This window comes from Diospyros lotus, chromosome 5 (assembly GCF_014633365.1).
Source record: "Diospyros lotus cultivar Yz01 chromosome 5, ASM1463336v1, whole genome shotgun sequence".
NCBI classification, from domain to species: domain Eukaryota; kingdom Viridiplantae; phylum Streptophyta; class Magnoliopsida; order Ericales; family Ebenaceae; genus Diospyros; species Diospyros lotus.
Genome location: NC_068342.1, coordinates 13,569,877 through 13,596,912, shown reverse-complemented (window position 1 = coordinate 13,596,912; position 27,036 = coordinate 13,569,877). Strand labels below are relative to the sequence as shown.

At 36.6% G+C, this 27,036-nt stretch overlaps 2 protein-coding genes across 6 annotated transcripts; one reads left to right on the top strand and one right to left on the bottom strand.

The window, feature by feature from the left end:
• Positions 1-5,466: 5,466 nt before the first annotated feature.
• Positions 5,467-6,823, bottom strand: LOC127802545 (uncharacterized). The gene is made up of 2 exons (XM_052338396.1): positions 6,680-6,823; positions 5,467-6,326 (listed from the first exon to the last, which is right to left on the bottom strand). The coding sequence occupies exons 1-2, from the start codon at positions 6,737-6,739 to the stop codon at positions 5,745-5,747; spliced, it is 642 nt and encodes a 213-aa protein (XP_052194356.1). The 5' UTR covers positions 6,740-6,823; the 3' UTR covers positions 5,467-5,744.
• Positions 6,824-12,980: 6,157 nt separating this feature from the next.
• Positions 12,981-26,986, top strand: LOC127800987 (pentatricopeptide repeat-containing protein At2g45350, chloroplastic). Of its 5 annotated transcripts, none has more exons than XM_052335718.1 (2): positions 12,981-15,066; positions 26,845-26,986. In XM_052335718.1, the coding sequence occupies exon 1, from the start codon at positions 13,068-13,070 to the stop codon at positions 14,973-14,975; it is 1,908 nt and encodes a 635-aa protein (XP_052191678.1). In that variant the 5' UTR covers positions 12,981-13,067; the 3' UTR covers positions 14,976-15,066; positions 26,845-26,986. The 5 variants fall into 5 exon arrangements, with proteins under 5 accessions (XP_052191678.1, XP_052191679.1, XP_052191677.1 ...); XM_052335719.1 differs by lacking the exon at positions 26,845-26,986 and adding an exon at positions 26,573-26,591; XM_052335717.1 differs by lacking the exon at positions 26,845-26,986 and adding an exon at positions 26,220-26,519.
• Positions 26,987-27,036: the final 50 nt, after the last annotated feature.

Here is a 27,036-nt window from a genome sequence, read left to right as displayed (position 1 = left end):
ATTCACAAGTCAGTTCTAGAAAACCTTATTCCAAGGGTTGGGAATTGGGTTGCAATTGTCATTAGTTTATCATCCAGAAACTGATGGTCAAACTGAGCGAGTAAACCAGTGTTTAGAAACTTATCTAAGGTGCCTATTTTTTAGGCCAAAAAGTTGTAGGTGAACGACATTGGCTCAATGGTGGTATAACACCAACTACCATACAGCCCACATGAGAACTCCGTTTGAAGCACTTTTTGGGTATTCTAGCCCCTATCATTCTAGTTGTCATGCATTACTCTTTAGTTGAAACAACAGTTGATCAATACTTACAAGCAAGACATGAGGTACTGTAGGTGATAAAGAGATAGCTCACTATGGCACAACAGAGGATGAAACAGATGGTGGATAGACACCGCTAGGATAGGACATTTGAGGTAGGGGAGGAAATTTACCTGAAGGTAAAAAGGTTTCAATAACACTTTTTTAGTAAGTGTCCTACCTCTAAAATCATCCCTAAGTATTATGGGCCCTTTAAGATAGGGCCAGTGGCTTATAGATTACAACTTCTAGATGGAGAGGGGTTGCATCTAGTGTTCCATGTATTCTTCTTAAAGAAGGCAGTGGGAACAACTAAGGGAGTTAGCAAGGAGATTCTGCCGGAATTGATTGAAGATAGAATTGTGGAAGTGGAGCCACAAGCATTGTTGGATAGGATGGTGGTCTACTAGAATTCTCTCCCTTTCACCCAAGTCTTGGTGCAGTAAACACACTTGCACCCTAACACCACCATCTTGGAGTACCTGCCAGATCTTCTCCAACGATATCCCAGGGTGGCCAGACTCTTTTGATTTCTTGGGGATAATAAATACTTCAAGGGGAGGAGGGGTTGTGACAGCCTGAGGGCACTATTGTAATTGGGGGGTATGATATGATTGTAAGAGGGTATACGATTGTAGTTGGAGGCGGGGATGTAGAAGGTTAGAGCCAAGTGCACATGGCCACTTAGGGGACTAACAATCGAGAGTTATGAGAAGTCTCTATAGATCACAACTAACTTTCTTATAGATAAGAAGTGCACAAAAGGATGGGGATCATGTGATGATTTACCATTGATCTTTTCCTTCATATTTTCCTTTATTCACTTCTCTCTCTTTTTTCTCTCTAATTCTCTAAATTCGTCTCTCTTGCCAATTCTCTTCTCTTCCTCAATTACGGAAGAGTCATCTTGTCAGATCTCGAATATGACATTACGTGGCTAGGAAAACCCTTGACTAAACAAGGGGGGCCACCCTTGGATAAGAAAGAAGGCAACTCTAGCTTAGAAAGAGAACCCAACCTAGCTAAGATAATCCTCAACTAAGGAGTTAGGGGACCATCCCAGCTCAAAGGGTAGTTCGCCACCTGAGGAATTCGATTAGTTCGAATTTCACCCTGAAACTGAGCCAATTAAGAGACCCACCCCTAAGCAAAATAATGGAAGGGAGGAGTTCAATGCATAGGGATTTGGAAGTAAACTCTTAAGTCTTTCACCTTAGCCCAAGGTAGCAAAGACTAAAAGAATATGGGGACAAATATGGTATGAGGTTGCTCACATTGGAGTTTCATCTAGGAAATGAGTTAACTAAGAAGATAAAATTTATATATCAAAGCCCAGGTCGAACTGCATCATTGTCGAGTTAGGGGCTATGTTGTTAACCGAGTTAAGGAAATTTCATTATTACAAAGTTGGGGTGGAGGGTGGGGGAGGGGTCGCATCGCCAACTGAGAGGCTATCTGGCTTACTATTTTTTATTGAAACTTTAAAGTTGGTTAGCTGTTAGTATAAAAGTTTTGTAGTGTTTAAGTTGATAGCGTGTTTGGATAAATTTATTTTTAAGCTGTTAGTTAATAGTTATGTGTTTGGTTTGTAAAAGCTGATAAGTTGTCAAAATTTGACAAAAAGACTAAAATATATATGATGGTAAATAATACAAATAAAATTTATAAAAATATTATTTTTAATAAAAAATTATAAATTAATTTCTAAATATTAGATCAATTATACATACTTATTAAAAAATATATTAATATAATATATATACATCTTTTATTTTTTTTCTTAAAAAATATTACCATTAATATATATATACCTGTAAGTGTATATATATTGTATATACACTTACAGGTCGGGGACGCCACCAGCGATGGAGGAGGCAGCGATCGAGGCTAGAGGCGGCGCCTGATGGCGACGGCGGTCATGGAGGAGAGTCAACAGCTGGAGGCGACTTGTGGCGTCAGATTTGGAACCAGATGAGGCGATAGTGCTACCCACCAACACGAGCTGCACAATGGCAGTATGGAGGAGGGGCGACGGCGGCAGCGACAATAATGTAAGAGCACAACTTCGAAGAAGATGATGGAGAAAAGAGGTTTGGGTAACGGTAATGAAGGATATTTTGGTATTTTTGTTAGTCAACGATGCAACATTCTTTGGCAAAGCTGGAGGTACTAGCTTTTGCTAAACGCTGTTATAATAGCTTTTAAGTGAGATAGCTTTTAAGTTTATTATTTTTGCCAAACACTTAACCATCAAAAGCTATACGCGATCAAACCGCTAAGCCAAATAGCCTCTGAGTTAAGGCATTTCATTGTTGCCAAGCTATAATCGGGCAATCTTGGAAACATTGAACCTTTGTCAACCTAAAGCTTGCCCCATAACTAAGCTGACCCATTGATTGCACCTAAATTATTAATTGAGCCAAAGAGCTGGCACACTATTGAGCTCAATTAATCCATCCACAAATACATTTAATATCGAACTATGCTCAAAAAAACATTCATTCAAATGTGAAACTCGTGAAAAAAAACATAAACAAAACTTATCATCATCCATAGAATATTACAAGGAAAAAAAGAGAGTATGTCAACAGAGAACTAAAACTAATCATCTCTTTCATCTCCTCCTCCTTTATCGGACTCCTTAGGCTTTTGGACAACTGAGCATGCCTTGTCGCCAAGCTAGGCCTACCTTTAGTCGATTTGGGCTTTGCCTTGGTTGAGTTGGGCATGCCTTGCTACCAAGTTGAGTATCGAGTCAGGCACTACCTCGAGTTAAGTTACTGAGCCTCGCCGCCCTATCACTAAGTTGAGTCGGGCATCACCTCATCACTTCACTAAGTTAAGCTACTTAGCTGGGCACTACCTTATCACCTAGCCTTGTTGAGCTAAGGCCTCGCCTTGTCGAGTTGCATCACCGCACCATTGCTTAGTCGAGCTGTCAAGCTACTTCGCCTCTTGATTGGGGAGTTGTTTTCCTCTCATCGACAGGGCCAGACCTTTCATGAGGCCCATGAGCCAACTGCCTCAGAGCCCATGAAAATTTGGCTATTTGGGGGCCCATAAATTGAAAATCCTCTTTTTGGTAAGGGTCCATCCGCCCACGGACCACAGTCTACCCCTTCCCCCTGCAAAGCTACACGTTCGTCGTGTCCTTCTCCCCCTCTCGCTTTCGTTTCCCTCTCTCACTCTGTCACTCCCTTTCTATCGTTCTCATCCTCGCACCTCGCCTTTATCGGCTCGCCTTCGCCGTCGGTGGCTCGCACTCGCTTTCGCTTCTCTTTGCCTCTCTCTCCTCTCCCTGCTCCTTCGGATCGTCGTCCTTCACCCTCTCGTTCTCGCCCTCGCTTTCTCACATATTGCTGCTCAATCGGCGGTTGCTCGCCCTCGTGGCTGGTCACCGGTGGCTTGCTACATCACTCAGACGCTCTCTGCCGCTCCAGCCTCCAGATTCAGTCTCCTGTCTCCGCTCGCACTGCCTCAAGTAATCAGATTCAGTCTTTAAAGCAAATCTGTTTCTCCAGAATCCAGATCTGCTTATTGCTTAGCTTCAACGAATCAACTTTCAGCGATTACGGTTAGTTTCTCCTTCATGAATCATTTCATTTTTCGTTTATGATGCATTGAGAGATTTGGATTATTAGATAGCTCTATTTTATTAATGTTGGCAGAATAACTTGATTATGTAAACTTGATTGAAATTTTTGTCTCCAAAACTGCGAACAGTAGTTTTTAATTGATAATTCAAAAAAATTTCAATTTTATTCGTTGATATGGTATAAATATATTTATTTTTTTATATTTTATTATGAAAAAATAAAATTTAAAAATACTCTATGATTTAGGGGCCTATTTTTACATTTTGTTTTAGAACCCCCAAATCTCAAGTACGACACTGCTCATCGAGCTAAGTTACTCCAAATAATGCTCAAAATTCTTATAAGGTCATATGAGCTCCTCGTTTATAGGGCTCAAATGAGCAAGAAGCAAGAAATTTAAAAGCCATCTCTTCCAATAAAGCGGTGTCACACCTTCATCAACAATTATCATGAGCAGATAACTCAAAAAAAATTAAAAGAAATCAGCTAGAGGTTACTCCTCAAGCTAGCCAAATTGCTCAACTTAAGGAGTAGGGGGGAGTAGGAGACGAAGTGACAGGGAATAATCTAGAGAGAGAAATTACTTCCCTCTATACTTGTGGACCCACAAATCACCATGCATCACATGTGCCAAGAAAAGCCAATTTGAAACTCTTGCTTGTTTTTACTTGAAGGGCCACATTTTCCCTAGATCCAACTCGGCCTGAATTTGACTCAACCTAGATTTGGATTAATTGCTGAAATAAAATATTTAAATGAATCTAGCCTACTCTTTTGGACTTGGTCAATCAAGAATTTTTCTAGTAGACTCGAGAATCTCTCTAGTGTCTCGGTAATCTCTCCAACCACTTGAGAATCTCAATCTACACACTCTAAATGTCATTCCATGCTATTTATAAATAGGAATGAACTCTTAAAAATATAAACATGCTAAGCCTATTACATATTAACTTACCTTTTTCTTACTACCTTGAGCATTAGAATTCTCCTAAGAAAAAAATTCACCTTTGTAGGTACCCAGTTCGAGATAAGACTTAAGTGATCGATCTAACACCATCACTTTAGAAACTAATTATTATTTATATTAAATTTATTAAAATCTTTTCTATTTATGTTTAATATATTTAGTTTGATAAATTTAGTTATCTTACAATTTATTGTTAATTTTTTTTAACCATGTTATATAATAAATCGATGCAAATTCTTTCATTAATATTCAATATAATTCCATTTTTAGAATGTTGTCCAGTATTTTGTTAACATTAAAATTATTATGTAAAAAAATTAAACTTACAATCTTGTGCATGTTTTCATGGTAGTTCATTAATGTATTCATCTATAGATATAGATGATGTTGTAAGTGTTGGATTGCTGGGGTCGCATTTCTCACTAAATAATGATGGAATGATCCATATAGATGTAGTCAGTCTAGAGGGATGAATTACCATCGCTCATGCTTATTGACACATGCGGGCAGTGCGGAGCCCTAATCTTGGCCCAATCCATATGGTTCCATGCAACAAATATTTTTAAATTACTGTAACAAATATTTTTTCATATGATATGATCTTTAATAAATTACATCATTCCGTTCAATATTTATAAAAGATAAAATTATTATCTTATCTGCGTCAAACAACATTAGAGAGGGCTCACATGAGCGAGGAGGCTCATGCAAACAACTTCAAATGGGGCATGAGCTCTCCCTCTCCCTACATTTTTATGTCCGGCAAACCCGATAAAAGATCTCTCAATTTACAGTAAATTATTAATTTATTATTATATAAAAAAAAAAATTACAGTCGAAGATATGGTATCTCAACCAATTCAACAGCTCAAAACTGAAAATCACCCTCGGATCAGGTGCTCCTCTCCTGATTTTTGATCAACATGTTTGATCCAACGACGGTTGCTCTTCGTGGACCCACTGTTAGTGTTACCCGCTGCGTAAGCAATATCCAATCCCTCTCCCACCGGCAGCTCCACTGATCTCACGATGCGTGTCGTGCTACCAAGAACCCCACCCCACCGAAACCCAGCCACCGTTCTCCGGCAGACCAGAACCGCCCCTCTATGGCTTAACTTTGCAAGCCTAATCAACCGGCCAAACCCCTTGCACCGCCCATCCACCAACAGAAAATCGATTCCCACTAGCTCCGCCACCGCCTCTTCGGCCGGGCCGACCACCACTTCCGGCGGCGGCGACACCCCGGCGGAATTCACGGCGTTGAGGTAGTCTTGTCTTGTGCTTTCGTCCGGTACCATGCAAATGTATCGGCCGCCCGTGTGGTGGGCCGCGATGGCTAGTCCCACGCTTGTCGCCCCCGCGCCGCCATGTGAGCACGCCTCCACGATCATCTTCGCGTTCCAGCCGCCGGCCAGGGCGGATATCAGCTCGCTCTCGCCGGATTGCTGGAGATCAAGTTCACACTGCATGAAATTTAGGGCAAAATAGAGTCATGAACTGAGAAAGAAACATCAACGTTGCTCTTCATCACGAATCAAACAGTAACCAGAACCCCATGAAACATGTCTGGAAACTATTTTGCAAATACCTCGACTTCAAAATACATACACCCAAAACAAAAATCATTCCAAAAAAGTGTTTTGATACACACATACATACATAAATATATATATATATAGATCGAGATGATGAACTTCCAAAACTAGGTTTCTGATGAAATTAAACATGGAAAACTGAAACAGAAGTAGTTGTGAAAACAATTAATTAATTTAACAGTTAGTTGCGTGTTGAGGGGTGAAGTCCGAATGGTACTTACAGATTTAACAGTGTCAATATAAGCTTTTGAAGCTCGTTCAGGCGACCAGACTAACTTCATCTCTTCTTGCTTGCTTCTTCTTCTTCTTCTTTGTTGGGAATAAGCATGAATGGGGGGTTTGGTTGAGGTGTTTGGCTTGTGTTTTTATATAGTTTTAATGAAGAGAATATTACAAACAAACGAATGCCTCTGCAAAGAGTTGACATTTTTTTGTAAGCATTTACAATTATAAAACGTGTAGATGAGAGAACAGTATAATATAATCATATGATTTTTATCTATTTTTTTTGTCTTATCAGTCGTCACTAAATTAAATATAATTAACTAAAGAGAAAGACATCAAATAAGAAGTACAAATCAATCTGAGATCAGCACGAATGGCTGGGGTTGAAGTTATAATTACTTTTGTCATGGAGGTTTGCTTATAGCACATGCAAACATGCATGAGATGTCAAGAGATCATCAGCAATGACTAATTAAGATACATATATCGTCTTTAGGATTTAGGGTTGCAATTTATTAATATATAGGCCATAAGTATTGGCAAAATTGGAGATTTTAATTTGAACTATCTTGAGTCTCAAATACTATTTCTTACATTTCACGTTATAAAAGTGAATATGAATTAATAAATAATACATGTTATTATATGTAAAAGGAGGTATCGTTAGATATTTCATATAATATGTGAGAATCTATAATTGTTATTAGCGAGTTATTGTGGCATACCTAACTTCATGAGTAAAAAAAAAAAAAAAAAAAATTATATAAAAATTATGTGCCGAAAATATTCATTTTATATGAGTTCATGCATGATACAAAAATTATGTTAGGTTTGAAAAAAAAAAAAAAAACAAAGTAATTCAAAATTATATTAATTAATATGAACTCATAACATTAGTGTACAATATTCATTAGTCGGTGTTACCAAACATGTGTTCATATTTTTATCTTTAGCTTACATAAAACCGCGATGCATTAATCAAGTTCAAATTATTTTTTCAACAAATACTAAAAACTAAAATGAACAAATGCCATGAAACTGTCATCCAAATCAAACTGCACACCTGATCATCATCTCCCTTTGTTCAAATGCAAAAGAAATAGCTAGGAAAAGTGATTATTTACCATGCATGTACAAAACCTAACTTCTAATTGGTTTGTTTATAACTCAATCGAAACATACATTATAGATCAATTTGATAGGTTAATTAGTTGCAGTCATGCTTGAGCGAATCAATGAAGCCACTACATCTCCCATTGTTCCTTTTTATGCAAGTCAATGGTTTTGTCCAATTTTAACATAAAGCCTGTTTTGCTGGTTACCCACCAAAACTTGCTTAATTTCTAACTGCATCCAGCTTATATTAATTAATTAATTAATACTCTTGTTCTCTCTCTCTCTCTCTCTCTCTCTTAACCCCAGTCACGGTGATAAAGAAACTGGCATATCAACATTAATTAATTCATCTGTAAATAATGATGGTTAATTAAAGTTACAATTTTAATTTTAAGTTTGGCCTCCCAAAATTTAAAAAATGAAACAAATGAACAATTCGAGCCTTCAAAACCATGGGCGCGCAGTAGCTATCTGAGCTGGTAAGTCAGCAGCCTTTATGTCGCAGCATAGATCAAGTTGTACGACAGTACCAATTAAAGTACTTCAGGTTCGGTGGGGCTATGACTTCAACCTGAACATTAAAATAATCACAAGATAAGGATGATTAATTTGTTTAAGTAAATTTCCTATGAGCCTTTCTTATTTTAAGGGCATAATATATATATATATATAAGTTTGTTTACAAACAAGTTGAGTAAATTAAGTCGTCAATGAACATCCATTTGCAATGGAAATTAAAATCATGCTTACAAAACAGCCCAAAATTAAATTCAGAATGATGTCTGCAAACATTTGTTTGTTTTTGACAACAAATGAATGGATGACAAACCTTGAAAAGGAAGGCTCCCAAAAAGTCAACTTATCACAAAGCCTTACCCCTTAATACATATGTGTATATATATATATATCAATTGGAAGAGAAATGCTATGATATTTAAGGATATTAATATAAAAGTGTCTTATTCAAAGCATAAAATGTATCGTATCATAAAAAAGATAATAAATAACAGGAAAGACAAAATATTCACCTTCTATGTTGTATAAAATATCATTTTGCATTTTAAAATGCCAATGTATTTAATTAACATAATATTTCCCATATTCCATGGATGTCTAAATCATGATTTGTGATAAGATTGTTAAGGCATATTAAAAACTCTTCCATCTATAGTGCAAAAATGAAAAAAAAATAAAAACTATTTTACACCTACAAAGATAGTGATCGTGAATTCTTCATCATAAAAAAAAAAAAATGTACAGTGTATGGCATCAGTCTCTAGCTAACTTCAGGACCATGACATATATGTTATCTATAATGCATAATTAAACTATTGAATGGAAATATCTATCGAGGTGATGATGATAATTGTAAGAATCCAATTGTCAGATTAGTTTGGTTTGAGTCAGCTTGCCTAATTTGAGCATGATATATATATATATATATATGTGTGTGTGTGTGTGATATGCCATGGTAGAAAAAGACAAAATAAGAGAGAAAAATTAAATCAATCCAAAGGGATGGAACGAGAAGAGCGCGAAATACTCGCGGCCTAAAGGCCCGCCGGCCAAGACCACTGCCCGCTACCGCCAAAGACCCGCGCGAGGGGCTTGCTACCCCCCTTCCGTCCATCTAGGTACACAGAAAGATTCAATGCTCCACGGAAGTATTTTCCCAAATATAAGGGATCCTACCTGATAATTTTGACAGATAAAAATTCTTTCCAGAAAAGAATAAACTATTCATCCACAAGATAATTTCATTACCAAAAAGATAAGATAAACATCATCTAAAAAAAATAGATATTATTTATAACAATCCTGATTCTAACCGAACTATGAATAATCAAGATAAATATTATTTACAAGAATTCTAATCATGGGACATTTTGAATTGCTCCATATTTCTTTATAAATATGCATGCATTCATTATAGAAGATATACGTCTCTGATATTGGTGTAAATACTGCTCTTAATCTTTTATTACTCTTAGTGTCTGACTTAAATATCGGAGTGTTTGCGTAGGGATCCTCTCACGCCCTCTGACTGTTTTCTTTCTTGCAGATTCAAGCGACTCGACGACGACGTTTTTTGTCAACCAAATTCATTATTGTATCTTAGCAATACCAATATAGTTACCCTAAATATTAATGTTTGAATGATACACAAACTTTTATGTATGAAAATCTAATTAAGGGTTTTGTGTGTTATTAAGTATAAGGTCTCTCAAAATAATACAAGACTTGAAATAAATAAATATAAATAAAGATCAAAACCTTTTGAGAAAAATTTATGAAAGCACAAACACAATTGAGAAGTATGACAATAATTTATAAACTCATTTTACTTCATTCCCATTCATTAGCCTCTTCTAGATTATCATTGATTTGTATTTATAAGTGTCCCACAAGTTTCAAGAGAAATCTAATCGTTTATAGCCATTGGATTTTAAAAAACTAATAGTTGAAGGCTTTCAGCGACAAATTCGGTCAACAAATGAAGAGAATCAGTCAATAAATTGAATTTAAAGATTCTGTTAGTTAACAGATTGAATGACTTAACCGACAAATTCAAGGGTTAGTCAATAGATGAAAATGAGTTAATCAACATATTGAAAACATTAGTCAGCAGATTTAGAGAAATATAACTTTATGTACATAAATGAACAAAAGAGCTTCTAGCTGAAGTGGTTCCTTGTATGCACTTAGGTGTTTAGGCTTAGTAGTGGTGTAGGCTCGAATTTTGGGTAGTAATGCTGGTTTTATTTTTAAACTTTTTAAAAAATAACTTTTTGGAGCATTTTTAATTAAATAAAAATCATAATATTTTAAATACAAATTTATCACATGATGAAATTAATTTTCATTTAATAATATTTTTTTTAATCAAATAAAAACATAATGTTCCAAATGCCATTAAAAAATTTATCACAAAATATTTTGGTATTATATTTAATTTTTATTTAACAATTTTGATCAAATAGAAACATAATATTTCAAATGTCATCAGGAAATCTATAACAAGATTTTTAACATTCAATTGTATGATAAAATTAATTTTTATTTTGATGTTTAATGGAACATAGAAAAATAATTTAAAGCACTAAGATAATAAATATTAATAAAATAATTTCATCATCAAAATTCAATTGATTTTTATCATCAAAATGATATTAAAGGAAATCATCATTAAAATATAAGTTGTTGCAAATCTCTATTTATATATATATATATAATTATAATTTATTTAGTTTTCATTTTAATAAAGTATTTAAAATTAATTTTTATTTAAAAAATCATATACTTAACTTATTACTTAGGATATAAAACTTATTGTTGTTTTCATCATTAAAATCAATCACAAGAGTAAAATATCAGGAACTTGTTGGGACTATGCGTGTGAGATCTTAAGATGAGAATACCTGAGATAACTGACGTCAATAAAGATTGGAATAGGATCTTGAGGTTAAGGACCATTGTCCATAATAAATTAATATGTAAGACGTTAAGATGAGAATATGTAAGGTTAGGGATTATCATATTTAGAAGTTCGAACATCTTTAGTTATAGAGATCCTAAAAGTGTGGAAGATGTGTTTGGGGGTTGTATTTCATAATTTGTTTACTTGAACTTACTAAGTTTGTAAGGCTTATGGTTGCATGTCTATCATTTTCAGATACTTAGGGAGAGATTGAGAGCTCGGAGACTTGGTTAAAAGATTTCTATTTATATTTATGTAGAAAAGACATCTTGCTTGTGTTAGTTGCTATATGACAGTGTTTTGATATTATTATTTTGGGCTTGAACGGAATTGTTATTAATTTATTATGTCCTAAAATATATTTTTTTTAGAAACAAGAATGTCTTGTGGAACTTTTGGTGTAAGAAGTATAGGAAAAAAGTTTTGTACAATTAATTATAATTTTTCTCATAAATATTGTCTAAATAATCAGAATTGAAAGGTGGTTGTGCATCAGTGTATTGCGGTGAGTTATTGGGAATTGTGGATAACATGAAAAATTTTGATAAAATTTAAAATGATGAAAGATGAAGTCTAGTTTCTAAGTAATCTAAGCTTTCCTGTCGTTAGAATGTTTTAGGAAAGATAATGTCCGTTCGAGTAATGATTGTGTGATGTCCAACTCAAGAGGGTAAAATCTTGGAATAAAATGAAATTTGGATTTGTTTTAGCTCACTGAATATGATTTCCAATGGTGCATGAATAATAGGAAAAGACAAAGATTTGGTAATTGAAATATTAAAAATACCAAAATGTGTCACAATAGCAATATAACAGTTAATAGTTGATTTCTCGAAATTTTTCAATGGGCTAAATGATGTCATTTGGGGTTTGTACTTTTCATGATGTTGGTTTATGGATCTTCTAATCTTAATAAAATTTTCAAAATTTTATACAAAGGATGGATTAATTTAATAATTAAAACATGATATGGTGGCAAGAAATTAATAATTTAACTAGTCATGTATCTCTTAGAATTATCGCCCTTTCACGATCTCCCGCAATTAGTCCTGTATCTCCTCCCTTGAAGTCATGACTATGGTGTTTGTGGAATTAATATAATTTTGCTTGGTTACACTCATGGGATGGGGTCTTTATTTCGTCTTTCTTAAATAGTCTTTATTCTCTATGACCATTAAGGATTTTGACTCTAAGGCTACTCCCTTTGTCTTTCTTTTTATTTTTTATTTTTTATTATTTTTTTATTTTTTTCATTTATTAAACTAATAATAAAGACTCTTTATCTCTTTATAAAGACGATAAACTTGAGCAACTATAAGTTTCATTTTTATCTACTACTAGTGACTAACAATGGTGGTCAAACACTATCAGTTTATTTATTAATTTATTTTATTTTTCTCTCTTGTGGGATCATTTAATTAGTTATTTTAACAAAAATTAAAAAGAGTGGTGTTCCACAATTAAAATTTTAAGACAATTATGGTATGTTATTAAAAAATTAAAAACTTATTCCAAAATTAAAACTAAGCTAAAAGTTGATTTTTTTCAATAATTTTATTTTTTTTTCCAAAGATAAGAATGGACCCAATTAAGTTGCCAAAAAAACAAAAAAAAAAAAAAACTAATCCAATTTTACGAATTTATCCCTGACTCTTTAGGCCAAACAATTCCTAATCCTTATCCCTCGACCGTCAGCGGACCGTTAAAAACTGAATCTTCCCCTTCATCTTCAAATGTCGAAACTTGAAACTCTGTGGTAGTCCATCACAGGCTCGATTAGCTTTACATTAATGCTTGTCTGCGCAAATTCAAACCAGCCATGGAACTCTACTCTGCCAATGTTTGGTCTCCTTCCAAGGTGCAAAACCCAAAGCGACGTGAACCAAATCCACGCTCGTCTCATTACCACTGGGTTCATCAACAAAGCTGCTCTCACCACCAAGCTCATCCTCAGTTTCTGTTCTTCCCCGTACACGCCTTTGGTTCAATTCGCTCGGCATCTGTTCTTCTCGCTGCACGCTGGACGAACCGGGAAGGCCACCGAGTTCGATCCTTTCCTCTGGAACGCAGTGATCAAGTCCTATTCTCACGGCGATGACCCGGAAGGAGCGGTTGTCCTGTTTGCTTCGATGCTTGAGAATGGGGTCTGTGTAGACAAGTTCTCGTTTTCTTTGGTGATGAAAGCGTGCTCCAGGATGGGTTTGATTAAGGAAGGAATGCAGATTCATGGGTTGTTGAGGAAATACGAAATTGGGTCTGAGGTATTTGTGGAGAATTGTTTGGTTTGTTTGTATTTGCGTTGTGGGTGTCTTGAATTCGCTCGCCGGGTGTTTGATAGAATGCCGAAGCGGGATTCTGTTTCATTTAACTTGATGATTGATGGGTATGTGAAGAGTGGGATGATTGATATGGCACGTGAGTTATTTGATTGTATGCCGCTGGAGATTAAGAATTTGATAACTTGGAATTCTATGATTAGTGGTTATGCACAATCAGTTGATGGTTTTAAGATTGCATGTAAGTTGTTCGGACAAATGCCTGAAAAAGACTTGATTTCATGGAATTTGATGATCCAAAGCTTGGTGAAGTGCCGGAAGGTTGAACTTGCTCATGCTCTGTTCAATGAGATGCCAGAAAGAGATGTAATTAGTTGGGCCAATATGATAGATGGGTATGCAAAATTAGGTAGCGTTGACATTGCTAGAGCCTTGTTTGATAAAATGCCTGAAAGAGATGTTATATCTTGCAATGTTATGATGACTGGGTATCTCCAGACTGGATATTGGAAGGAAGCATTGAAACTTTTCCATGATATGAAAAGTGAGAGTACGTTATCTCCAGATGAGACTACTTTGTCAATTGCTCTTTCTGCAATTGGACAGTTAGGACAGATTGATGAAGGATTAGCAATACATTGTCTTATAAAGGAACACGGGTTTAGCTTAGATGGAAAACTGGGTGTTGCACTCATAGATATGTACTCAAAGTGTGGCAGCATAGAAAATGCCATGTGTATATTTGAGGATGTAGAAGGAAAAAGGGTAGAACATTGGAATGCCATGATTTGTGGCATGGCCATTCAAGGCTGGGGTGAAGCAGCTTTTGAACTGTTCATGGAGATGGAAAGGCTTTCGATAAAACCAGATGATATCACATTCATTGGAATCTTAAATGCTTGTGGCCATTCTGGTTTGGTGAAGGAAGGTATAATGTGCTTTGAGCTCATGCAAAGGGTTCACAGGTTGGAGCCCAAACTCCAACACTATGGGTGCATGGTTGATATCCTTAGCCGTGCAGGATACATAGAAGTAGCCACAAAATTCATTGATGAAATGCCTGTTGAACCAAATGATGTGGTTTGGAGGACTTTGCTTGTTGCTTGTAAGAATCATAATAATCTCAACACTGGGGAGATGGCGGCAAAGCATCTCATTGGGCTAGATTCTTGTAGTTCAACTAACTATGTGCTTCTTTCTAACATGTATGCTGGTTATGCAATGTGGGAAGATGTTAGGAAGGTTAGGACAGTCATGAAAGAAAGAGACCTAAAGAAAATTCCAGGGTGCAGTTGGATTGAACTGGAAGGAGTTGTCCATAAGTTCTTTGCAGGAGATAAATCTCATCCTCTGGTTGGAGATATCTATTCAATGTCAGACAGATGCTCAATTCAGAGATCACCTGCTACAGCCTCTGATTGAGGTGGAGTTGAGAAATTGTATGAAGTCATTGATAGATCACACACAAAATGGCTTAATGCTGGTCTTGAACAAACAGAGCTACAAGCCAAATGTAAGTATTTTCAGTTTTGCTCCTGTTTTTTCATTTCTTTGCAATAATACATAACCTTGTATGTGATTTGACTTAATATCATCTCTGTAGCTGTGTGAAATACAGTAGGCATTTTGGTTCTTGCTTATACCTTATCTACAACAAGGATTTTATGTACATTTAGCTTGGGAAAAAAATTTAGTGAGCAATTCCATTCAAATTTTTTTGAACTTGTGAATTTATGAAAAACACAGTTATGGAATTTCTTTCCAGTCACGGTACAGTTTAAACAAGCTATATATCATGTAAAATCAGCTAGCTGCAACTTAAATAAAAAAAAATATTATGTTAGGGTTTAATCACCTAACCTTTTCTGCAAATTTTTCTTCTAAGCAAGCTCTGATTGTGGATATAGATTGTCTGTCTCTGATTTTGTATCAAAATCCCTCATTGGCGGCTTTAATACTACCTGTTAAGGTTAAATTATGTATTGCTATGATAATGATCATTGCAACAAGTATATCAGGATGCACAAATTTATAATAATATATGAACAATCAAACACTTAAATATACACAAATTTACTTGGTTCACCTTGATGCCTATATCAATGGGCAAAGGAGGAGCAAAAAATGTCATCATGTCAAAAGGATTTAGAACAGAGGACACTTAACAACCCCTAAACCCCAAAATTCAAGGGCAATCAATCTCTCAAAGCACTAACCCTTATAGTCAATTATGCCTATATATAGAGCGGTTGTATAGACATTTAATTCTCCTCAAAATTGGATTGGATCAATAACTGGGTATGGACCTTGTGGTCTATGAATTCCAGACAAACTAAAAAGATTATACAATGGTGGATATGCAATGGCTTTGCTACATTGCCATACTCCTTGCTCTGGTACTGACTAAGCTTTTGAGATTCAACTTCTAAAGTGGAGACAGTTTTGCAAGTTGATCATTCTTATGAGGTGTGTGTTATAAAATTCTCAAAGGAAGGAACTTTTAGAGAGTGTCGCACCCTTGTAATTGAGCAAAATATCTGGTATGATATGAGGTTGGAGGCTACCACAATGTTATAAACTTAAGTAGCATGCATGTAAAAAATTGAGGCATATATGCTCTCGAAGAGGAATGATAAAGAGCAAACTTTGCACTAGTTGGCTAGATTATTTGTTAGTGTAATTTCGGGTTAATTACATCAATGCTAATTGAACTTTGCATTTTATTATTACTTGGTAACTGAACTTTAAAATGTTTCCCGTTACTCACTCATCTTTCAAAAGCATTTATCATCCCTCACTCGTTAGTTCACCATTGGTTGGGGCTAACGGTTATGCACACATGTCAAATGAAAAACACACGTGACTCTTGTTTACCGTTAATTCTAGCCATGTAAGCAACGCACTCCTTGCCAAACATGGCAGCAGGGTGGCGTTGGGCAGGACCAGGCGAAGGCTATCAGTTCTGGAGGCTTTGAGGTGGGAGAAAGAGCGATGGCTAATATGGTGCAGTAGGAAAGTGGCAACGGCGATTTAGAGCGCGGCATGGAGGAGGGAGAGTGAGACTACGACGGCAACGAGCTTCCTAGAGATGGGTTTGGAATGGGAGGTCTCGAGGAGGACGAGGGAGGAGATGTTGATTGAAAATGTGGTGAGGGAGCCTGTAACGACCCCTTTGAGTGGATCGTAGATGTTAATTATATTTTTATATAGTGTGTTGCATGCGGACCTTATTTGATAAATGTCAAAAATAATTTATGGGTTGTTAAAGAGGTTAAATAAAAAAATATTTTATATATGGTCTAAGAGGCAAGTTAGTGGGAAATAATATGTTTGGGGACATTGCATGTGAGTAAATTAATATATATGTGTAATATTAAAGCATAAATTGTGTTATAAAGTGGGCTTGGGCCAAGGGTTTAAAAGCCCAATGGAAGTGGTGGGTTTAAAATAATTCCATGGGTCTACTATGAATTGGGCTTTTAAATGGGCTTGGGCCATGTATAAATATGGGTTTTATTTAATGAGATGTGTGTGTGTGTGTATTGTGGAAAATGAATGAATAAGGAAATTGAAAAAAGCAATGAAAATGCAAAATGGCCAAAGAGGGCTTATGTGCTATGTGTTTGTGGGAAAAGTTAAGGGTAAAATGGAAATTTGCAACATAGAATGAATATAGAAAAGAGAAAAGAGAAGGAAAATAGAAACAAAGGACCATTAAGGACATGAGTAAGTTGGGTGTGCATGTTATGTGTGTAGGGCAAAATTGAAATTTTTAGAGGAAGGGGTGGTCGGAGAATGGATGTGTAACCCATTCTCCCCCATGTCTTTCTTTTTTTTCAATCTTCTTCTCCATTTCCTTGCTCCCTCTCGACAGCCCACCTTCATCTTCTTCTTCCATTAATTGTGATGCAATCAAGCTCTCAAAGTAGGTAGATTTTGAGCTCTTGAAGTACTTCTTCTTTTCTTTGGCTTCTTCATCAAAAGGCAAGCTTCATTCTCCTTTTCTGCTATCTTTTAGTGCAAGGTATATCCTTATATTTAATCAAAGCTCTTGCTATCATCTCTTTAATGGTGGTTTTTAAAAGCTTGTAGTTAAATGTATTAGTTCCGTGTTTTATCTCAAACCTTGTGGATTTCCTTCAAATGTGTCATTAAGTCTTGTTTTGGTCTCTATGGGGCTTGTTTTCCCTATCTTTTATTCAAGGAATGGCAACTTGGGGTTATGGTTTTATTTGTGGGTGTTTTCGGTATTTGTTGTTCATGGGTTTTCAGTTTCGTATGTGTTTAGTCGACTATTCGAGCTAAGGAGTCGACTGAACAATAGCTAGAAATTTTGGGTTTGTAGGCCAGCTTGATGTCCAGTCGACTAAGCAAGTCTCTCTAGTCGACTAAGGGTTCCTTTCAGTCAACTATCTTTTCTAGTCGACTAATGAAATTGGTCAGTCGACTGAGCCTTAGTCGACTACCCAATCCCTTCAATCGACTATTTGAGCTAATTTTCCCAAAGTGAGTTTTCTTCATCCGAATTGTTCCGAGTCAATTAAATAAGATATATAAGCAATAAATTGATTCGAATGAAGTTATATGCATGAAAATGATGTGATTTGGCCAAAAATCCTAGTGGGTGAGTATAAGTGTAATACCCGGGAATAATTTGAGGATAAAAAGGATATTTGATAAAGGGCATAAATGGAATTTTGGGGAAAATAGGGTTATAGGGTACACTAATGTAGCTTTGGACGACCGAATTAGTCAGAGGGAGTATCCCGGACCCTAGATAGCCAAGGAAAACAGTATAGTATCGACGGGTGATTTAAATTATGATTTTTAGTGATAAAAGAAATGAGATCGGGAACAATTTTCGGTACAGCAAAAATACAGCTGCCAATTAGGTCATATTACCGAATTGTTATAGACGATATTCGAAAAATCAACGAAGTGTGTCTAGGACTAATATTTGATGTATAGAACAACCCTTAAGTGGTTTCAGGTTGAATCGAGTGGATTTGAGGTCAAATCAATCAATCGGGCTTAAGTGTAATTTTTTAAAATTGCTCGAGGGAGGTCAAAACGGTAATTTTTTGGAAGTTTAAAAGGAGAAATGAGAAGTACTAATCTTGAGGGTCTTAGTGATGGTGTTGGAAAGTCAGGGGCTTGAGAATAAGGGCCAAAATGTAAAAGGAAGTTCAAGGGAGGCCAAACTGCAATTTTCAAAAAATTGCTCAAAGATGTCAGATCTGGCCGCGGATTTGGTCGGAAAATCCGACGATTTGGCAGCCTATTTTCGTCAGGGCATGGGCAAGGACGGTCTAGGAGGCGTGTGGGAAGAGTTTTGGCCAGAAATCGGCCACGTGGGGGTGGGTTTTGGCCTATAAATAGCCAAGGGTTTCGGCCGAATTCGAAGCACCAAATAGCTCGGGTTTGAGGGCGAATCGAGGGAAGCCAATAAGGGGCTTTTGATCCTTGAGGCGAGGGGAGCATTTTTGGTGATTTTCGTGAGTTTTCAAGCTGGTTCAAGGGGTTTTCGAAGGCTGGTCGGAAAGCTGGGCGGACCGCCGCGCCGCGCCGCGCCTGAAACCCCCCGATCGAGGGCCTTGCTGGTGGCCTTTCGGCCTGAAAGTGGTGGCATCGTGATCGACTGAAGGTGGGCTTCCAGGAGGTGTGGTCGGGGTCAAATTCCGATCGCCGGCCGGCGACCAGCTCGTCGGAGAAGAAAGGGCGTGTGCAATGCACGCACGGCTGCCACGCGCAGCACCACTCGCCCCTGCGTGAGGGCGCGTGGAGGCTCAGGTATTTTCGAAATTTTTTTTATTATTTTGATAAAAATAAATTAGGAATTATGGTGGAAGAAAATTTTGAAAAATGTTGGAGAAAATGGTTATTTTGTAATTTTCAAAGGAAATAAGGCTTATGAAAAATAAGAGGAAGTATAGAAAAATTTTTAGAAAATTCTAGAAGTTAGGAAATATTTATTTATGAATTGTTGTGAAGAAAAATCGAAAAAAAACCTTGAGTTGGCATTTATTAGAATTTTGGGGAGAAATATAGAGGAAATAGGAAGAAAATTACGAGAATTGGGGAAAATAGATATTGATATAATTTTGAATAAACATGATGTCTAGGGTATTGTTGAAGCTCGAGGTTAAACTATAGAGCACCTGGCACGAGAATCAAGGTCGGGCACGCAAATCGAGGCATACTGCGCTTTTCAAGAAGAATTCAAATTGCGCCTAAAGGTGAGTGGTTCTATCGAAAAACTCATTTGTGGCATATGAATATTTTACTGTGAGTGTTCACCCTCATGGCTAGGTTTATGGATAGTTTTACAAATGATTACTTACACCTGTGTTATATTTCGTATGGTATATTGGATACATTGAGATGTTGATTTTATGCATATTATGATTTTTCGGCATTGACATGTTGTGTTGTCCATGTGAGACGTGGGTTGTTAACCTGTGACGTAGCTCTCGAGTGTCAATACTCGGAATACGTGCCAAGGGTTAATGCTATGTGACCCACTTGGGACGGGGCTAAGACGGACTTCACCCTACGGTACTCAAGTGATAGGGCTGAGAGTGAACACCACCCCAATTGTTGGCTTAAGTGGCGGGGCTGAGAGTGGACACCACCCCAAATTCCTTTGAGCAATAGCATTAAGGCCGAGGTGTCGTGGATTTCGGGGATAGTGCTGATGTGACACTCTTGGGTCTAGGGTTGCGTTAGGTTTTGGAATGCTTTTGAGTAGGAGCATAAAGCCTAACAATGACAATGGGACGATTCCCGAGTTCATATGTCGAGATTGTCCCTCTTAAGCAGGATTGTGTTTGCTAATGGGTCGATATGGTCATGTCGCCTTTAGAGATATTGCATTTTCCCCAGTTAGGGCTAAGTGCTATGTGGGATTCTCTTAGGCTGGGGCATGTCGGGATTTATCGATTTTATATATAATTTTGCATATCTGCATGAAAATGTTTTTAAACTCTCACTTAGATGATTCAGCATCTAATTTGGACTATATCTTTGGAATATTCAAACGTTCCAGGTGAATGCAGTGGCGCCAAGGGAAATAATATCATCGAGATGTAGCTGCTATGTTTAGTTTTCGTAGGTTTTTGTCTATGATTACGATGTTCAGAGGTTATGTAATATTTTGATATTTTCATGTGAAACATCGATTTGGTTATTGTAAAAGGAATTGTCGGTTATATATCATTGAGGTTTCGATCTTGTTTCCGCTGATGTGATTGATAATACCTGTCTTAATCTATTAATTATTAAATTTTGATATACTGAGAAGGTATGATCGGGACTGTCGGGAAATGATGTGTATCGAGAGGCTTATGTTGTGTGTATGAGAATATTAAAAAAAAAAAAATTATTCCCGAAATCTCGAGGTAATGCTCGTTCTGGGAAAACGGGACGTTACAATAAGCATGTTGTTGTGGAGTATGTTAGGATGCTTGAATGTGTATGCATATATATATATATGTATATATATATATATTACCTTAATGCACCTATTATTTTGCATGGAAAAAAAAGTAAGTGGATATCCTAAAGGCATGCCATGACAAAAAATGCGGCTCGTTCGCAAAGTAAGAAAGAAAGAAAAGGGGATATCCTACCAAGACAGCTCATCCGCACTCTTTTGTATATGTGCTATGTGACTTCTTGTGCTATGAGTCATGTATGAAAAAAAAGGGTATTATGCCATTATGTAAATTGTGCGAATGTTATTCTATGAGTTTAAATGTATGCCTTGTTGTTAAGCAAAGAAATATCAATTATTAAGGTATTATTGATGAAGAAGGCATGATCAAAAGCTGTCTCTAAATGTCGAGTAGTAGTCTTCCATTGATTCTTATATTATGCTTGCCTTCATAGATCTATCTTATTTTTATTGCTCTTGCTATATATATATATATGCTTGCTGAGCCTTGTGGCTCACTTGCTTGTTTTGTCATTCCAGGTAAGGGCAAAATCGTGGTAGAAGGGGAGTCTAGTGAGGCTCAAAGTTCAATTTAGACGTGTAGGGCCAGTGTAGAAGGTTATTTCTTTTTGTATTGTATTGGCGCCCTTGTATATTTTTGAAAAGTGTATTGTTTTTAAAATCTTAAGAAATGATGTAAGAATGAGTGTTGCTCTTGTGGAAAGTGAGTCAATTTATATCATTAAAGTTTTTTATATGTCTATTTCTGTATTCCATTTTAGAAAGACCTTCTTTCAAATGTTCCTATGCTAGCGAGTATATCCGAAAGCGGGCCCTGATAGAGCTAGCCGACAACAACGAGAGGTAGGAGAATGGGAAAAACGAGTTCTATTTGATGGGCGGTGAGAGAGAGGAGAATGGGTATTTGGGATGAGACAGAGGCAGAAGGGGCAGTTGAGTGGCCAGAGCCAGGGAGGAATCCACCAGAAAGAATGGTTGGTGGAGGATTTGGCGACTGGTGGAGGAAGAAAAGAAGAAGGCAATGTAAGACGGCATTTTGATGGGGGGGGGGGGGGGAACTGGTTTTACATTAACTTGAAATTGAAGGATTTGGGGTTGAATGAATGAGGAAGAATGGTGTCTGGACCAAAAAGAGAGAAAGTGTGTGTGTGTATGGTAGTTGAGACTTGAGAGAGCCAGGAAGAAAAAGAAGAAGATGAAAGGGATAAAAGTGGCACTGTAGAAAACGAGAGTGCATTGCTTACTTGGCTGCAATTAACGATAAACGAGAGCTACATGTGTTTTCCGTCTGACACGTGTGCATAACCGTTAGTCCCAACTAACAGTGAGCTAACGAGTGAGGGATGAAAAATGTTTTTGAAACATGAATAAGTAATGGGTAACATTTTAAAGTTCAATTACGAAGTAGTAATTGAATGCAAAATTCAATTAGCATTAGTGTAATTAACCCCTCCTTCTAAGCATGTTATATAGATCAAATAGATCAATGCTAGAAGCAAAGTTTCCATGACCACACCACTAAGCCCAAGGAAAGCACAAGCCCTAGTGATACTTTCTGTAAGTGAGCTTTACCTGATAACATAGTTTGCTTTTGTTACTGATGATGTCTTGGAGTTTATCACTACCACATCGATCCAAGAAATGTACTATTGGGCTAGTTTTCCTCGACCCCAAGTTATTCCTAACTTTACTCAGCCCTAGACTTGTCTGAGACTTATGAAGAATCAAGAGCAGCAGAATTAAGAACCAGAAGCTACAGAGAAGAAGAAAAATACTTTTCTCATTCAATATCCGGTTGGAAACAAATACCGAGTCTATTTACAATATATATGTCATATGCCTAATCCTCTACAATCGAACTCATTTTAATTACATGCATCCATTATACAAATACACGTTGCTACACCCAAGAGCCCCCCCTCAAGTTGGAGATTGTGGAGAACACAAACCCAACTTGACAAGCATGAAACGATGTTGAACTGCAGAGAGAGGTTTAGTGAACAAATCAGCCAGCTGCAACCGAGAAGGAACAAACTGAGGAGCAATGAAACCTTGTTTAAGATAATCACGAACCAAATGACAATCAATATCGAGATGCTTTGTACGCTTGTGAAACACGGGGTTAGCAGCAATGTGTAAAGCAGCTTTATTGTCACAGTTGAGAGGAATAGGCAGAGAAGGTGAAACACCAAAATCTTTAAGAACATTAGAAATCCAAACAAGCTCACAAGTAGTGGTAGCCATACTCCGATACTCATCTTCGGCAGAGAATTTAGAAACAGTAGGTTGTTTCTTAGTTTTCCAAGAGATCAAAGCATCACCAAGAAAAACACAATAACCGGTGAGGGAACGACGAGGAAATTTACAAGTAGCCCAATCAGCATCACAATAGGCAGAAAGGGAAAAATCAGCAGTAATAGGATAAAAAAGACCATGAGTAGCTGTGCCTTTAAGATAACGAACTACGTGGAGAGCAGCATCAAGATGGGGCTGGCAAGGAGAAGACATAAACTGGCTAAGATGTTGCACAGCATGACTAATATCAGGTCTGGTAAAATTAATATACAGCAAGCGACCAATTAATCTTCGGTACTGATTGGGATTGGAAAGAGGAAGACCCTGATTTGGCTCTAAAGACAAACCTTCAGCCATAGGAAAGGATTCACTTTTAGCATCTTGCAACTCGGTTTCAAGAATAAGATCCATGATAAATTTGTGCTGGATAACCATTCAATTTAAAGCAAGAATTTTTCAAATGTCCATTCTTCTTACAATACTCACATATAAGTTTGCTCTTATCTTTCTTTGAATCCTTTTTATTATTCACACTTTGTTTAGAAAAGAAAGCAGCTCCTTCATTTGTTTCATTCAAGGTTGAAACCACCTGTCTTTGAGATTCAACTCTTAAAACCATCAAATAGGCCTTGTTAACACTAGGCAGTGGGTCCAGTAATAAAATTTGACTTCTCGTCTGGTCGTATCCATCATTCAGTCCCATAAGGAATTGCATCAGCTTATTTTCTTCAGCAAATTCTGTTATTGTTTTGGATGCATCACAACAACAATTTGGTAATGGCCGTACTGCCATTAATTCATCCTACAGCCGCTTTAATTGAGTATAGTATACCGATACAGAAAGATTGTCTTGACTGAAAGAGCTTATTCTATGCTGGAGTTGATATATGAGAGCTCCATTACTCTCTCCAAAACGCTCTTCTATTTCAATCCAGAGTTGTCTAGCATTTGTAGTGTATATAAAAGCATCTACGAGATCCTTAGAAATAGAATTCAATAACCAAGAGGTTATCATGTAATCACATCTTTTCCAAAGATGAAATTCCTAAGTATGTTCAGCCGGAATTGCAATTTCTCCATTTATAAACCCTAGTTTGTTCTTAGCTCCTAGGGCAATTTGAATTCCTCTTTTCCAAGATCTATAATTGAGACCAGTTAAAGGAGTTGAAATAAGCATCATACCTGGATGATCCGATGCGTGAATTTGCAACGGATCTCCTATCGCGATGCTATTCCCAATCAAAGACATAAGAAAGATTCAACGAATAAGAAGCGTACCGAAGACTTGCGATTGCTCTTATGATCGTTCCGACAACACTGAGTAAAGCTCTCTTCAGATTCAAATAACTTCCTCCGATCTCCGCTCTGATACCATGTGAAGAATCAAGAGCAGCAGAATTAAGAACTAGAAGCTACAGAGAAGAAGAAAAATACTTTTCTCATTCAATATCCGGTTGGAAACAAATACCGAGTTTGTTTACAATATATATGTCATATGCCTAATCCTCTACAATCGAACTTATTTTAATTACATGCATCCATTATACAAATACACGTTGCTACACCCAAGAAGACTTGCTCAACTTAACAAAAGAATGATAGGGCTCTATCTCTCAGTATGTCCTTTGACAATCAAGTCAATCATAAGATTTAAGGCAAAGTAATGCAATAATAATACAATTAATGAGGTACTTAACTCTTAGAATTCACACATTTATATAGGCACACTAGAGGCCGATGGAGAGTCACAATCATGCCATATGAACCATCAAATGCACACTTGATGGTTGACTGTGATCATGTCACATGGACGGTTATTGGATTGGAACACATGGACTAATCTTCTTGAATGGTGATTTGGGCCTAGATCCAAGGATGGGCTTGAATCCAGTCCCTTGAATTGGGTCTTTCATTTGGGTTTGGTATGTCTCCATGTTAAATCTTAATCTTAGATCTGGGATCTAAGTTGCCCATGGGTTTTAACGTAGATCTGAGATATAATTAATCACGTATCATTCTTGAAAAGCTCCTAATGAAAGGTGTTTTTATATTTTTTCATAAAATTAGGATGCTCCTCATCAATTACATAATGTCATAATCATGTTAGAGTAAATATGCATTGATGAGTTTGATTTTCGTGTAAGCTAATGCATACTCACTTATCAAAAAATAAAGTCACTAGACTTGGAGCTTGAGTCTTACCCAATAACTCGATCTGATGTGCAAACCATCACCCTACAGCTTACAACTAGGTACAGCACACTGAAACTAGAGTCCTACACCACTGCAAGTATTCTTCCAATCAGTGGTGGCGACAGAAATTTGAGTCAGGGCAGGGGGCAAAATTTTTTGGGTGGGGAAAGGGGAGGGGAGGGGAGGGGGTGAATATCACAATTCACGAGTTTAGTAATAAAACAACTTACAAGAATTTCTAACTATATTATATGAAACCAAAATTTTTAAGCAAAGTCAACAATATTGAATAGGAAATACTGTAAAGATCCATAAAAGAAATTAAGATGGTTGGCTCAATTGTCCTCTACAAGTTTTCATGTTCAGATATTCTAGAACCGCTGTATAATTTCCTCAATGACAACACTGTTGAACATATCTTTCTCAATATATGTGACCAAGTTATTATTCATCCATTGAGCATTGACTCTTAAAATATTTAAATCTTTTTAAGCTGTTTTTTATTTCCAGGTACATTAATTTTTTTTATGAAATTTCAGGAGAGGCAATATCAAATAATTTTACTATTTTTATGTAATTATTAATTTTGCTCATTTCATTATTTTTTTTTTTATGAAATTTCTATGTGATTATTATGAATTAAGTGTCAAAAATTGAGGACCCCCTCCCTCCACCACTGCTTCCAATTCTACTCTTATCAATGTAAATTTTCCCAACCCTCACAGATGAGGAGCTTCGTACGCCAGAGACATCCTATAATGTAAATTTTTCACAATCAGTTTGAGAAGTTCGATGGCTGTTGTTGGGCAAGCCCATCCTTTCCTTCAGTCTCTATGTTGAATGTAATCCGTAGTTTCAGGTTCTATGTGCAGTGTTTTGGTAAACAATGGCTCCCTGTATCCATGTATGCGTAATCCTAGTAAATATGCAATCTTAAATTTTGGTTAAAAGGCCCTTAACAGAAGTTTAAAGGGCACATTATTAGGCATCATATTGAATAATGTTTGTTAGAAAGAAATCTGAACCAAAATCTTCAATCAATCATGTTACAACTTATTCCCTTTTGGAGAAAATGAAGACAATCACAAAACTCAAACGAAAAAAGGACAAGAAATGGTCACGAGTCCTTGAGCTAAAAGGCCATGAAACTGTGCTTCCTATTTGGAAGAATCTAGGTATGTGTTTTTCCTTTCTTTTTCTTTTTCCTTTTCCTTTTCCCTTTCTCATATTATATGCATATATCTGTGGGCTACTTGAATTCCTGTAAGATAAGGTGAAGTTTATTTGTCCATTTGCTAATTCCCTACATCATCTCTCTGTTCACTGCTTATATTTTGTACTTGGAAGCAGGCTGCAGCTACTCTTAAATGGAAATGTTACTACACGACATTTAGAAATGATATTTGTTGCGACACTGGTGTATTTTGTTGTGCGTTTAATCAATATAAGTGTATAATACATTAATGCAAAAGTATTACATTAAGTTTTACTCCTAAATGTTTAAATAGACTTTCCGAAACACATTCCTATTAATATTAGTTA

Excerpts from the sequence above, each read along its gene's own strand:
- LOC127802545 (XM_052338396.1), bottom strand. The coding sequence starts at position 6,739 with ATGAAGTTAGTCTGGTCGCCTGAACGAGCTTCAAAAGCTTATATTGAC. Across the intron at positions 6,327-6,679 it reads ATATTGACACTGTTAAATCT|TGTGAACTTGATCTCCAGCA; the intron begins GTAAGTACCATT and ends AATTTCATGCAG.
- LOC127800987 (XM_052335718.1), top strand. The coding sequence starts at position 13,068 with ATGCTTGTCTGCGCAAATTCAAACCAGCCATGGAACTCTACTCTGCCA.